This window comes from Gymnogyps californianus, chromosome 4 (genome assembly GCF_018139145.2).
Source record: "Gymnogyps californianus isolate 813 chromosome 4, ASM1813914v2, whole genome shotgun sequence".
In the NCBI taxonomy this organism is placed as follows: domain Eukaryota; kingdom Metazoa; phylum Chordata; class Aves; order Accipitriformes; family Cathartidae; genus Gymnogyps; species Gymnogyps californianus.
The window spans coordinates 30,251,623-30,267,061 of record NC_059474.1 but is presented as its reverse complement, the minus strand read 5'-3'; the positions used below and the strand labels follow the sequence as shown (position 1 = coordinate 30,267,061).

At 38.2% G+C, this 15,439-nt stretch overlaps 1 protein-coding gene across 2 annotated transcripts in view; it reads left to right on the top strand.

Annotated features, from left to right (window-relative positions):
- USP46 (ubiquitin specific peptidase 46) overlaps window positions 1–15,439 on the top strand; it is a 28,218-nt gene that overhangs the window by 2,698 nt on the left and 10,081 nt on the right. For both annotated transcript variants that reach the window (XM_050896271.1, XM_050896270.1), the window contains exons 2-4: window positions 10,383–10,463; window positions 11,216–11,429; window positions 13,686–13,915. In XM_050896271.1, the coding sequence (XP_050752228.1) occupies window positions 10,383–10,463; window positions 11,216–11,429; window positions 13,686–13,915 (525 nt within the window). The remainder of the gene's footprint in view (window positions 1–10,382; window positions 10,464–11,215; window positions 11,430–13,685; window positions 13,916–15,439) is intronic.

The following is a 15,439-nucleotide window of genomic DNA, read 5'->3' as shown; positions in this document are numbered from 1 at the left end:
ACCAGACAAAGATGTTAATTCCCGGACCTTGTTCCTGTGCTCTAACATAATGCTTGAAGAACTGAACTACTTACAATCTGTGGACTAAGAAATAGCTGCATAGTTCTTAGGTAATATAATGTATTTTGATATATAATGCTGCATAGTAGTATGTTTCTGAGTTTTTTAACCTCGTTGAACACAGTAATGAAAAAAAAAAATTCTGTTCTTCTTTATCTTTTTCCATTCCCGTTCCACTTGAGAGTGTTGACAGAGATTTTTTTTTCCTAACTTTTGAAAAAAAAAAAAAAAAGGATGATGCTTGGTTCATTTTCTTGGGGGGGCGGGGGGCGGGGCAGACAGGGGGAGAGAGACAGAGGGAGGAATTGGTCCTGAAATACTTGTCCTTCTCTGAATGCAACATAGATTATGTTTTCAATGGTAGTCCTTTCTTGACAAAGTTTTTTGTGTTATTTGTCCAAGTACTTTCATGTCCTGAAGGGGAAAAATAGATGAAATTTAGCTGACTGAATTTAGCTCAAGGGAACCTGGCTAGTTAGCATTTTAGGAGGTATGTTGGCTATTCAATTGACTGCCTGAGGTCTAGTATCTCAGGTTGTAATTTTGGTCTCCTGAAGATGGTAGAGATTCAGTCTTTTCCAAGAAGGATCAAAACAAGTGCAGTGCAGCAAGGAAGCCAGGAACAGTATTTAACTTGCTTGCAAAAGAGATCTACTACTATATATTCACTGTATAAGCTCTCACATGCTGAGGCAGACACAGTAGGAGCTAACCAGTAAGAAAAAATGTTAAGTGCAAACTTTCCACTTGGTACATTTATTTGTAGTAAATATTCAAATGCACAACTTCTAGAATTAAACAAAATTCCTCTATTGTCTTTTACCAGTTTTGTCCCCCTAGTTATAATAACAATAGTACTAGTTATTATTCACTGATTTGGTTAATGAGACCAAAGAGCTAAAACTTGTTCTGCTGGAGCAGAGGGGATGAGGGCAACTGTGCCTGAAGGAATTGGTGGGACTGTTATGTGGGCACAGTGGCCACCTTCACTGAAAAGGGTGGTCTAGTCCCCAAGATGTTCCTCTTATCTGCCTTTCAGACACTGGGAAAGTTCATCCACTCTGTCTGCGCACCAAGTTCACCACAGAAGGAGGTCTACAATAGGCAATCATCAGCTTTTATGTAGGACAGGTACGGTAGATGTGAAGAAGCATAAGATACACTGAAGAAACCCTGTTTGAGGGAATACCAGCACCCGGTGGTGCCATGTAACCCTTGTAGACTGTAGACACAAACTAGGAATGTGCTTTTAGCCCCTAGGATGCTGTAATCCTCTTGGGTATTGTTTCTGTGAGATAACCCGATGACTTAAGTACAAAATGCTGGTTCAAAAGTAGATAGGCATGCTGGCATTTTAAGATTGTTGCTTACTGAAATCCTCTGCAGTATGTTTCTCTGTTGATGAGCTTTTGGTATGGCCTTGAGTTCTGAGTTAAGCTCATGCTGCAGCTGTGGCCTAGGGATATTACTGTTATGTGCAGTGAAGGACATCTAACCATTTCTGAATGTATTGACATATATTTTTACAGAGACGGCTAACAAGCTCTGTAGACCATATTTCTCCTAAGTACCTTTTAGTATTCTGCTGAGAACAGGTATTAATCCCCTCTTTCATAATTTTGTTATAGTATTGCAAATAATCTCATCTGCACTTCAGAGTGCTCTGTCAATTTAATAAATGGGACATTCTGAACACATTCGGATCGCTTCTGATACAAAGTATTGTCTGAGATACCTCACAGTTGCTCCTGGTAGTTGTTGTATAGATAGCCTTTGGAAAAAAAGTTGCAGTTCCTCAGATTAATTCTGTTTTTTGTTAATTGGGCTTTCATGTTACCCGTTCTTCTCATAGTCTCTACGACTTTCATAACAATTGGTGTTTTTCTTCAGGAAAACATTCACACAATTCACCAGGAATTATGTGAATACCTGTGAATTCCGGCTTTCATTTTTAAAAACAAACAAAAAAATCTCTAACCACCCTAGAAACTAGTTGCAGAGAAAAACGTAAAAACCTGGGAGTCTCTACATTCAGGAAGCAAATAAGAATAACTGTTGGATTTTTTGTTTGTTTGTTTGTTTGTTTTTAATGTCATGATTTTAGAGACTCATTGCAGGATTTGCTTGAATATAGGACATTGGCAGAATGAGGACTCAAACTACAAACATAGATTTGGAAAATGCTTGATATCAAAAAAATTACAATTGTAATGCTGTAAAAATAGTAAAATTCTGCTTCGTACAATAAAAGTGTTATTGGATTACAGAATTGCTTACTATGACTTTCAACTGCATTTATTCATTTGGACAACCTGCAGTATATATGTCTTCATGACTTTTAAAACTTCCCATAAGCAGAGATTAAGGCAGCATAATACATGCCAAGACAGTAAAACAGCTATCTGAAGGCATATTTAGATTGATAAAGGAAAACAGATTTTTACATCTGAAAAGATTAGTTACAGGCAGTTCAAGCAATGCCATTTTAGAAGCATAGTCTCAAGAGTGCACAATTTCAGTATGACATATATAGAAAATATAGAAATAAAAATATGAAAAATATAGAGAAAGTGAACTCTAATTATTGTAATACCTTTCTGAAGTAATGAGAAACTTGAGAGTATGGCTGACAAATGGATACTCTACTGACAAGCAGAAAGTGTGCATTCCATCAAAAGATAAACAGAAGTCCACAAAAAGTATTTTTTATTGGATAGAGGAGGATATGCAAGGTGAGATACATCCTAATACATCATTTCAAATATATAACCTGGACTAATGGCTGAGGCTTGTCTTGCATGAATACCTTTTTTATGACTGAAGTGGTTATCATGCACTTATTAGTTGTTTAGAAGATAAGCACAACAGGACAATTCATGAATACAATGTGTGGTTTACAGTGTGTTTCTTTTAGATGCATAGTCTTTGGCTTCAAGTTGCTGAATTAAGAGCAAAGCAGTGGTTATGCTAAATACCTTAATTAAGGAACCTCTTAATTACAGCTCAGCAAGGCTGAGTGAGTCTGAATTGTGGAAGAGATGGGATTAAAAGCAGACTCTGGACCCTGATTAACTGTGTGTGGTGGGCAAGTGCAACGCAGGAGGTGAGGTTCCGATGGGCTTGAAGAGCCACAGTCTGTGGAATGTAAATCATGGCCAGTCAGAGAAGCAGTCAGCAAAGTCTCTTCTGCTGATCTTCCTTTAGCCTCAAGAAACTGTCCTTGGCTGGCTGTTTGGTAGATACACTTATATACATTTATGTACATTAAGTTCTCTTAACACCACAGTATATCAGTACTTCTGGGGAAGAAATGAGCTTGCATCTCCACTGTCAGGGCTCCATTATAAGCATGTTTTGGTTGTGCTCAGCCTTTGCAGAGAAGGCTGCTGTGCTGATGGTTTCAAGCCAGCCATTACTGGATATTGTGTTTGATTTCACAATTAATGACCTAATACTAGTTGCATCTAAACTGTCCTAGGACAATAAAGTCTCCAACTGTCCACTGGAGTTCCATTTGATAAACCTGTGTTATGTCTGATTTATGTCTGTCAAACTTGAAGATTTCCAGTGATGGTGACTACCTCATCTCTCTAGGCAGTCTATCCCAATGCTTCAATGTCCTTATGACTAGAATGTTTCCTAATGTCTTACCTGAATCTACATTACTGTAATTTGAGCTTGGTAGTTCTCATTGTGTCCACCCTTGAGACTGAAAACAGACTAGTTCCCTTCTGTAACAAAGTATATACTTGAAAATACTGTCATGCCCTGTCTCAGCCTTTTCTGTCTTACGCAACACAACCCTGTTCAACCCTTTTTTACAGGTAATTTTTCTCTAGAGTTGAGTTTTTCATTTTGACTGCCTTCTTTCAGATTCTCTCCAGTTATTTTCATCTTTCTTGAAACCTAGCACCCAAACCTGGATGTAAGGTCCTGTCTGAAGTCTTACCAATGACAAGTTAAACAGGAAAGTTGCTTTAAGAACTGTGTAGACTCTTGTCCATAAGAATTTCATTATGTTGCCGACATTTGTTGTTGTGGTGGTGGTTTTTTTGAAAAAAAAGCTGATGCTTTTTCATCTTATACTACCCTATGGTCTCTAGACTTTTTTTTTCTTTTCTTTTCTTTTTTGTTTTTTAAGCACTACTATCTTAGCCAGCTGTTTCCCATTCTGTACATGTACAGGTGATTCTTCTCTTCATCTGCAGAATCTTGCACTTGTCTCAGCTGAATTTCAACAGTTTTTAGAGCAAGTCTCTAAAAGAAAAACATTGTCAAAAGTTGACTTTCAAAAATAATTTTGAATTCTAAACCTGTCCTGGAACATAACTGCAACCCTCATAACTCATGTTATCTTGAGATTTAATGAAGATATTCTTTCTTCTGTCTCCAGGTTATCAAAGAGTACTCCAGCTGGTGCAGCTGTGATGAAGTCTAGAAGGTGCCTTGCCTTTAGAATGCTCTGAGGCACCACGTATGCAGTCTGGGTGGCCCACACAAAAATGTTATTGAAGAAATTATAGTCTGTAAGCAAACCTCAGTCTCTTTTTCACTTGTGAGGCCATCTTGAGGTTATGTGTTCTGAAGAAGGAAACTGGCCAAAAAAAAAAAAGTTTTTTGCTACTTGTTCCAGCAAAAACCCGAATGCCACTAATCCAAGAACAATTAAGCTGGGAATGGAGACAGACTCATGAGAGAATACTGAGTTGCAGTTTGGTAAAGGTTGTCTAATCATGGAAACTTCAAAGGTCAATATTTTTAAAAAGTTACTTGTGGCTTTAGATACCAAACTTGTTACACTTCACTAGAACCTGACTTCCAGTACTTGGTTGCTTTGTGCTTTGAGAAAAACAAGTTTTTTAAGCTATATAAGACTGAGTGCCTTAAACACTTTGTCCAAGATTTTAAATGGTTCAGGATTTCAGGCCTCTCAATTTTTATCTGTTCCTTGGTAACCACACAGTAGAGAGCTGAAGTTATTTATGGTATATGTAATACTCTAGATCTGTGATTAGAGATAGTTTAGTGCATCCAGCAAAAAACAAGTTAGACCTCTCCTTTCAAGCTCTTAAAATTTGCCTTAATGATGACAAAACTGTTTGGAAAAAATGCACAAAAAAATTTATTTAGATGCATTGTCTTAAATCACCTTTCCTTCAAAAATATGAATACACAGTGGTTTTTTGGTCAGTCTATATCCTTTTACTGTTTACTATGATCCTCTATGTTTTTTGTAGCACCTTCTCTTTCCTCTTTTATGGCAACAAAGACCCAAAATAGCTCTGCTGGAGGAACAATAAAACATTTCTTTGCAGAAAGAAAAAAAAGCTAATCTGATTAAATTCAAGCATCTTGTGGGACTTACTTACACTTTAAAAATTACAGAAACATTTCAGGTTTGACATTTAATATCTATGAGTTTGGAAGAAGGCTCGTTCAGCTATTCCAGTTACTCACCATACCTCTCTGAAAGTTGAGGTTGTCTCTGAGGATAGTCAAGGTCCAACACTGAGGAGAGGTGATGTGTCTGTTGAAAGCAGTTGCATATATACTGCGTGGTGTGATATTGCTTGCTCTTCTCTTACTCTTGTTTTCTGTGTGTTGCTTCTGGGAGCTAAGTTTGGATTTTATTTACAGTTGCTTCCTCTCTTTTGAGTTATCCATCACTGCCGTTTGCTGGCCAGGAGGCCTTCCACGTCTTTCTTTATCTTCTTTTTCCCTTCCCTCCTATATGCTGTGCCTTCCAAAATCCTGAAACTTAGGCTGCCTGGCCCTGAAGACATTTCTATTTTTATTCTAATTTCTCTTCTACCAGCCCAGACATCACCCGTAGTCTGTCTTAAGTCTTCAGTTTCTCCCTTCAGGAAACATCTCTATTTCTAGCACATTGCTCTCGCTTTCCCGGAACGCTAGGGAAAAAAAAGGTCTAATTCACAGCTGTATATGATCTGAAGCCCTTTGTCATGGACCAGCCATCTTCCTTCATTGATCTTTTGTTCTTTATATATTTGTTAAATTTCTGTTTTCACAATTCAATTTTTATGTGATTTTTCTTATATTTTTTAGATTTTCTTGTGAACAAGATATTGCTTGTTATTTCTTATTTTGTATTTTATTGTTTGATGGTTATTCATATTGTGTTTCTGTTTGGTGATACCTATTTAAGAGGTTTTCCACAGGTGACTTGTAAAATGTCCTAATTTCTTTACTACACTCATTTACTTTAAATTTAAATTTACTTTAAATTAAGCACATGCATATTTCTAGAAAGTTAGTGCCATTTTTTATAGCTTTATCAGACTAGAAAGTAAAGTCTGATTTGCTATCTTCTGTTTGCAGCATCTTTCATATTAGCTCTATTCCATTTCTCATCCTTCATAGAATAATTGTATTTAGGTTTTTTTGCTACATGTGGTTTAATGATCTAATCTGATGTCTTTTTTTTTCCCCTGCACTGTTATTTTGTTTACATGCTAAAGTGCAAAGGAACAGGAGGGTTTTTTACTTGATCTGTTTCATGTGATGCAAAGCACAAATTAAACTCTTAGCAACATTATCAGAAATTTCAGCTGAAAAGAAAACTGGCAGACTTATCCATTGGAAGGCCTAGAGCAAAATAACAAGACGAAAAAATATAGGTCATATGGCCAGAATGGTTTTGGAGCGATGCTGTGGTAGAAATCTTGGCTTAGCCTGAATTGACCCATGCTTGGCTATGTCTCCAACTGTATGTCTTTGCCATTTTATAGGGGCTGAATACTGATGGTTGAATTAAGTGGTGAATACTGATTGTTGGATTAAGTGGTAAAACTTCAGAGAAATCAAGGCTCACCAACACCACAGAATACATAGTAGGAGTTTCCACATTGACCTACTTCTCTTTCTCATAAGGTCTAGCCACCACAGTCACTTTGTTGCATTTCCTTCAGTAGTGTATTCTTTTAAGAAGGAGCCAGTCTCCTTTATTGTCTCTATACCCTGATATGAATTTATTTAATAGTCCCAGGTCCCAGTTCATTGACTTACGTGGTCTCTCCGCATTTCAGGCTCTGTGGCCGCACTGCCACTCTTGCTATTTTCTATGAAACTACAGTAGATTCAGCTGCAGTAGGATATTTCTCCTAGCTGAAGCACAGGACTGTTTATAAAACCATAGAGAATGGATTGCATTAAAAATGTTTGAGCAGGTTTTCACTGCAGAAGTGACCAAAACGACTTGCTGGGAGTGGGAACAAGCACAACTGTGCTTAAAACTATGTTAAATAGTCATGGCTGATTTTTGCTGTAGATTAACCTCAATAGGCTAATGTGTTTTCTATATTTGATATGGTTGGTTTAAACTGAGTTCTGAATCATCTTTAGCACACCTCTAATGACATATTTTTTCCCGTTTAAACCTGGCTCGGGTGTACAGTTTCTGGTATACTTCGGTTGGAAAAATTTCCAATCATTTCTTCTGCCATCATGTCAACTGCTTCTTGAGGAGACTTCCTACACAAAACATGTAATATATATGCAACGTGGCATGGTTTGAGTTTACTAAATAGTCTGTCTACATTTTTTTTTCCCATGTAAGAAATATATCCTTCTTTGAAGTATTAGGTCTCTGTCCTTCTTACCTGTTTTCCTACCCTTCTTTTTCTATGAATTTAACAGTATCTTTCTGGAGACCTTAAAATAAACCATACTGAAATTGCCCTTAATATAAGAAGACACAACTCCTAATGAAGTCCATGGGAGTTACGTCAGCTTACGCAAAGATTGTATTTAGCCTCTCTGTTTTATTGGGAAACCGGTACACAGTGCTTCATTTTATATTTGCAGCAGCCAAGACCTGGTTTTGGAGAGGTAAAGCTCTACGACAAGCTGTTACTAAGCATATGTTGTTTCAACAGCACATACTTTGGAAATTTCCATGCAATGTATAGTTTTTATATGAAGATCAGTTAGTGCACATCATGGATTTGTTTGGTTTTCAGTGATAATTTTGTTTGGTAAATCCTGATTCTTGCTCTTTCTCACAATATTTACAAGACAATTTAAATGCTAGAAAGGATTTGTCAAACCATCTGGCATCCTCTGAAGTAAGAAACCCTGGCCCTGGAGGAAAGGCAAATGAGTAATGTAGGAGTAACTAGTTAGCAGGGCACTTGCATTCTACTTGTCTAACAGCATACTCTGACCTGTAGTTTATGAAAGAGTAGGAGGTTACTTTTTACAGATATTATCTTCCATGGACTCTAGAGGGAGAATTTTTTTCAGTGTGGAAAATACTTCCTGCAAAACTGGAAAAACATCCATTTCATTCTTCTGTTGGGGAACTTTATTAGAATGCTGAAAGTGTAATCGAAGAAAACCTTTGCTTTGATCTGAATGCTGTACAATGAGTATTACTATGAAGAGGGTTTTCTTCAGAAGCCGCATTAGTCTTCTGTAGTCATGTTTTTCTTTTATCAGATAAGGTTGTGAGGGTAACAGTGGCTGTTTGCTTCACTGTTAATATCAGATAGGCAAATGTCTATCAGTTTCCTCCCTCTCGGGAAGTCAGATGCTTTGCTGAATCTGTGCATCTTTGGCAAGGCTGACTTTCCAATCGAAGAAACTAATCTTCACATAATCTTACATAATTATCACACTGTCATCTCCATTGAGAGGCAGCCAATAATTGCTTTGTATAGATCATTCCTTTTTCCAAGTTTCTCACTGAGGCTTAGTAGAGCCCAGTGAGGACATATAATGTATCCCTTAAGCTTTACATGGAGTCTGCCAAGTACTTCAGTCTCAAAGGGAATGTCTGGGAAATCACATACACTTGGTCTGAGCAATGAGCTATGGGTCTGTGAGAGAAAGGGAGAGACTGGAAAGAGATCTGATAAGGGGATGTGAAATACAAAATCTTTGGAGCTTTTCTGGAAGCTGCCAACTTGAAGGAGCTGTTTTACTTTCAAGGATTGTAAATTCTCAAAGAGCACCTGTACTGAGTTTCACACCACTGATTCTGTTGACTAAAATCATCTTCTTTTGATGAGCTGACATGAAATAATAATCTAATATAGCAAGCAGCGGTGATGGTAGGTGCAGTAAGGAAACACAAATCAGGCTTCGGGGAGAAGATGGGGAAGGGACACCAGAATTATTGAATTTGATTACCAGTAACTTTGAAAATTTTAGCTGATGAAGCCTCTGAGCAAATGATACATTGAACAAACCTCAGGAACACAGGAAATTTCAGAAATTTTCAGATGTTTTACGTGTTGGCATGCTTACAGGGGTATTTGACATGGTTTTATGAAAGTCAATCAACTGTGCTGTTCTTGTGTGGTGGAAATTCTAAGGCATAATATATTAATCCTTCACACTGCAGAGCATGCTCAGTAAGGAAATAAATGTATGATGTCAGTAAAGCAATTATGCAGATTAAAAATTGGCTAACTGATAGATCTTGAATTAATGTATGTAGGGAATACTTGCCCAAATACAGCATTTTTTGTGAGGTCCTACAGGGATCTAGATAGAGGTGATAGGAGTGATGACATTTGCTTTAGCAGCAACCTAGCTTGCTTGCTTGCTTGGTAATCTAAGCTTGTTTAAAAATGGGCATTTTAATATAGCAAAACTACAGGTAACATAGAAAATTAGTGGTTGTACCTCACAGACCAGTAGTTGTGAAAGCAACTTTGCTGTTGGAGTGAAGATACAGCTGAACATAACTTGCCACACCGAGGCAGTGACTAAGAGATTTAACAGTGCTTGGGCTTATGCACCCTTTGATGTTAGATTGGATAAAATCGCAGATATATTACACTTACTTTTAATGTTTGTGATGTTGTTACTAGAACTGGGTGCCAGTCTGGAGCCCAAGTATTGTAAAGGCTGCTGATGAATTAGAAAGGATTCAGAGGAGTTTCAGTAATGCTTAGAAAACCTGCCTTACATCTAGGAACTGGTTTATCCAAGATAACTTTAAGGGTTTTGCTTAAGATCAACAAGTATCTTTATGAGGCAAGAGGGTAATGGGATCCAGCCGTTCACGTACACAGTAAAAATAAGGGGGAGGTGGGTGTGGGGAGGACCACTGTTGTTGTGACCTGTTCACTTCTAATCAGCCATTACTAGAATGTCCAGGTCAGGCCAGCTCCACTACCTAGAATGGCAAATATTTCTATTGGCTCATGTGACTGTCGTGCTTGCCCGTTAGTAGGACAGAGTTAGCTTGGCTAATTGTAGCTGAAAGGAAAAAATGAGTTTCTGCCTTGATGCTGTCCATAACTTTATTTTAGAATCTTAATATTCCAAATAATTTCTTCCCTCTTTTTTTATAGGGCACCAATGCCTCTGCTCTGGAAAAAGACATTGGCCCAGAGCAGTTTCCAATCAATGAACACTACTTCGGATTGGTCAATGTAAGTACCATTTTCAGTAGGCAAACCATATACAGAACTATGGCTTTGATGTTACTTGAACTTTGGTTTCTTCCTTTTTTTTTTTCCTCCCCCAATACTGTTCTAAGGTAGGATTTAGGCACAGTGGGTTGCAAAACTGTATCAGATGTTTGAAGATAGTTTCATATGCACCCAGAGAAAAGTTTACTGTTCTATGAATGTTTCCAGGGATTAGAACTTACACTTCAGTAAAGTTAAAAGTCTATTTTAGCTATGAAACATGAGGAAGTGATGGAAGTATGTACAAGCTTAGGTACAGCAGTCTGCATTGGTGACTCTCTTAGGAGGAGCTTTTTTATCTGACTAAGGAGAGAATGAGTGAGAAGGGTGTTTAATCACTTGTTTATTCGCATATAAATAAAACAGATATAGTAATTCTTTCCGTTGAAAACATTAGTCATTCTGCTACTGAGCAGTAAGATAGAGCCCAACAAGAGTATATTAATATATGGAAACAAGCTTAACGAGATCCACTACAATAAATATATCTATTGCAAGTGGAAACTTTTACTTTGTATCCTAGTTAATTTAGAACACCATAATTTTTTTTTCTGTGAAGTGTCAGGGGTGGATGTGGAAATATATATATCTGTAGCAGCTGCATGGCAAAATGGTTGGTATGTGACAGGGGCACAGAAGCCAGAAGTTGAATGAAGCAACTAGTTTTATTGTGATGCACAGGGATTAAGATTGTTTTTAACTTTACATGGCAGTTTGGGAACACCTGCTACTGTAACTCCGTGCTGCAGGCATTGTATTTTTGCCGGCCGTTTCGGGAAAATGTATTATCATACAAGGCCCAACAGAAAAAGAAGGAAAATCTCTTGACTTGCCTGGCAGATCTTTTCCACAGTATTGCTACTCAGAAGAAGAAAGTTGGAGTTATTCCACCAAAGAAGTTCATATCAAGGTTACGAAAAGAGAATGGTAAGTGTAAAACGGGAATCCTCTTAGACATTCATACATTGCGCAGGAAAGTATAAATAAATATTGGGCAATGTGGTCATATTAAGCAGATGTTCAGGTTAGATTTGTAAATTGCTTTTAGTACTTTTGGGGGTTTAGATATTAATATTTTAGTATCTGTGTGCATTATATTATGCTTGAAATAACCGTACCAGGTTTCGTAAGTTCTCAGAGGTGCATGAATTAATGATGTTTTCACAGCATGGTGGGACAGACCACACTGTACAGTGAGCTAGGGCTGGGAATAGTATGACACTCTGCTGTAATTTTTTAATTATTTTTTTGTGGAGTATGGCAGAGAGAAACATTGAGGGCAGTTGGCAGTATAGAAACTGTGTGGCCTAGGAGTGCTACAGGCACCACTAGTCCAAAACACCCTGAGGACGGGTAACTGTATGTATATGGGGGTGTTCAGTGGACTACACATCAACTGCTGCTCTTGTTCTTAGAAGTGGCAGGCATAGTCTTACTTTGTAAAGCATCAGGCCCTTTTTGAGCATTACCTTGGCAACAGCATATGCCTAATCTTGTAGTAGTTCTGTCTAAGGGATATGAGGAACATCTTGAAATAAGGAAGCCTGCCACACAGCTCCATTTTGGCCTGGATTCATATCAATGTGGGTGGTATGCTTAGAAACAGGGGAGCTTTGAATGAAGAGACAAAGTACAAGTCAAACACCTGGAAGAAATTGCTTCCTGATGACAGCATATAAATGGGCAGACTGTTCATTCCAGAACAGACGTTTGAAAGTGTGACAAAGTTAGCTCTGAGTCATCTAGTGATAAATGCCCCCACACTGTTGGGGATCACTTTTAGGGACCGAATCTTAAGTTTTCAATTTTTTTAAATTAGGGCCAGACTCGGTGTAGCAGGTAGACCTGCTTATGTGTCCAGGCTAGACACTGCAAAGCCAAAGGATCTGTGCAATATTTTCTGAGGAAATCCACATGAGCTTTTTCAGGAGCAGGGGGGATAAAAATACACATTTCTTGGGAACACAAATTATTTTTTCTTCAACATGGTGGGCAAATTAAGCCTTCACTGGAGAAGTCTGTACTAAATCACCACTGAGATATTCTCCCTTCCTCTTGCAAGCATTTCTTGTTGAAGAGGACAAGTCTCTGCTCATCAGACTTGTGTGTGAAAAATGAACTTTGTTAGATGGTATTATTATTACTATTTGTGGTGGGTTAACCTTGGCTGGCTGCCAGGTGCCCACCAAGCCTGTTTCTCACTCCCCTCCTCAGCAGGACAGGGGGAGAAAATAAGATGAAAAAACCTTGTGCGTTGAGATAAAGGCAGTTTAATAAAAAAACTGAAAGGCTGCATGCGGAAGCAAAGCAAAACCAAAGGAGATTTATTCTCTGCCTCCCATCAGCAGGTGATTTCCAGCCACTCCCTGGGAAGCAGGGCCTTGGTATGCATCAGAGTTGCTTCAAAAGACAAACGTCTTAATAATGAATGTGTCTGTGTCCGTCCCCCACCATTTCTCTTAGCTTTTATTGCTGAACACAAAGTCACATGGCACGGAATAACCCTTTGGTCAGTTTGGGTCAGCTGTCCCAGCTATGTCCTCTCCCAACTTCTTGCCCACCCCCAGCCTACCAGCCTTTGGCCAGGGGGTGGGGGGTGGAGAGACAGCCTTGATGCTGTGTGAGCACTGCTCAGCAATAGCCAACACATTGGTGCATTATCAACACTGTTCTAGCCACACATACAAAGCACAGCGCTGTATGGGCTCCTATGAGCAGACCAGCCAGACACAATACACTAGTACATGTCAGCATCCAATGTCTTCAGTTTCCCCAGCCATGTATCTTATTGTCCAAACTCTGTGATGTTCCTAAGTGTTTGAGGGACTTGGAATATACGGGTGGGAGTCAGTGCTGCCTAAAGTTAGGCATCTAGTCTAAGGAGTTAATTTAGGATGAGTCACCCTCTTGCTTTCTTCATTGACTGTAGTGGGAGCCTACACAATCAACTCCAAAGAAGAGCGTAACCTTTCAGACAGCTAAAGTTAGGTGAGATGAAGCCTTCCCCCAGAGTAGCTTCACTGAAGCCAGCGTGACTGCAAAACTGCTCTTCTTTGGTGTGATTCTAAATACTTTGCTGAGCAAGGCCCAGTACATCTATTTGGAAAGAAATAATGAATTTAGTTGCTTTCTTGAAGGAAAGGATATACTCAGCTTTAGAAATCTCGACTCTCTTCTTCACAGATCTCTTTGACAACTACATGCAGCAGGATGCACATGAGTTTTTAAATTACCTGCTCAACACCATCGCAGACATTTTACAGGAGGAGAAGAAACAGGAAAAGCAAAATGGGAAACTGAAAAATGGCAACACAAATGAAGCTGAAGAGAACAATAAACAAGAACTCACCTGGGTGCATGAGATTTTTCAGGGAACACTGACTAACGAAACTAGATGTTTGAACTGTGAAACCGTAAGCATTGGGATAGATTTTTTTTTTTTGGTTGTTGCCCATTAATAGATAGATACATTTTATATATAGAAATATATGAATCTTTTCAGACATCTGAGAATTGTGGATATTCCTGTAGACTTTACTTCCTGAAGTGAGTATATTCTTTTCTAAAAATTTATTTTTCTAAGCATTACTTGGCTAACCTATGCCAAGTCTTGCTGTGCTAATACATATCTCTAAAGTTAAAAACCTTGCTGGTTAATCAATACCTTTCCTTATTACTGTAACTTTGGGAGAAGATATTCACATCATTATTCCATGAATAAGTGAAATGTTAAGATGAATTTGTGTTAATTCAATCCTAAGAAAGTGACTGGCATACAGAGGGTTTGTTATTAACAAACCGTATGTTTTCTTTTATCTCCCTAATATTTTCTAGAGGATGCTGTCAGTTTGAAGTCTTTTATGTTTGAAGTATGAGTGAAAATTAATTTTAGTTAGGAAACCTGATTGCAAGTCTCCTATTGATTTCTGTGGTTTTCAATCACATGCTCCTACTTAAAGGGAAAAGAAATAATAAAAAAAGAAGTTTCTCTCTGTGAGGTTGCTATGTGAAAGAATAACACAGACAGGAAAAAAATCTGTTTTGGGGAGAACAGTGACACTAACTTTCCAAAGATGTTGGAATTAACTTCACCTAGCCTTTGCTTTGTAAAAGGTAGGTGTCAAGGATGAACTAGTTTTCTCAGCTCCTTCTGTACATGATGGAGATTGCAAAGGAGCTCCTGCAGGAAGCTCTCTCCATCTGTCTCTACGCTGTTTCATGAAACAGAAAGTTTTTAGCAGTATCAGGTATTCTGCTCCATACAGCTTGTCCTGGCTCCATGGTGTTACTGAGCTGTTGCAATTGTTGGTGCAGAAATGCTGCGAACTGGGCCAGCAAACTGATCTGGCCTAAGAATAATGTGTTTTTAACTCAGATCAGTACTGCTGTCAAGGACTTCCTCTAAAGAAAATGCAACTTTAGATTATCTGCAGGTGGAGAAGGTGCCCAGAGAAGGTATCTTCAGACAGCAAGCTGAGGTTAAATATCTAACTCCAGACAGCTGAAGTTAGGTGAGATAAACCCTACCCAGGTCCTACTACATGTGTAAAAGAACATATTCTGATATCTCTAATCATAAAGAATAGCTCTGTACTCCAAGAAAATATGACTTCCAGGGATTTGGGTCAGAGAGGGAGGAAAAAGAGATACAGTGATAGTCAACATGAAAAAAGGGGTTGGACCAAGTTTGGAACAAGCTTGTATAAGTGAAAACATGAGAGAGATATTGAAAATTAATTCTTTAATCTATTTCAATTATAAAAATCCAAGTAATAATAGCAAGTTAAAATAAGTGAAAGGGTAGGATTATTTTTTAACTGACAAGCTTCTTTAAACAGTTGTGGCCTAATTCTAAATTAATATCCAGTGTTTACTCAGACAAACGGTACTGAAGTCAGGATGTGTCCTTGGGTAACAGCAAAACTGCACAATACCCT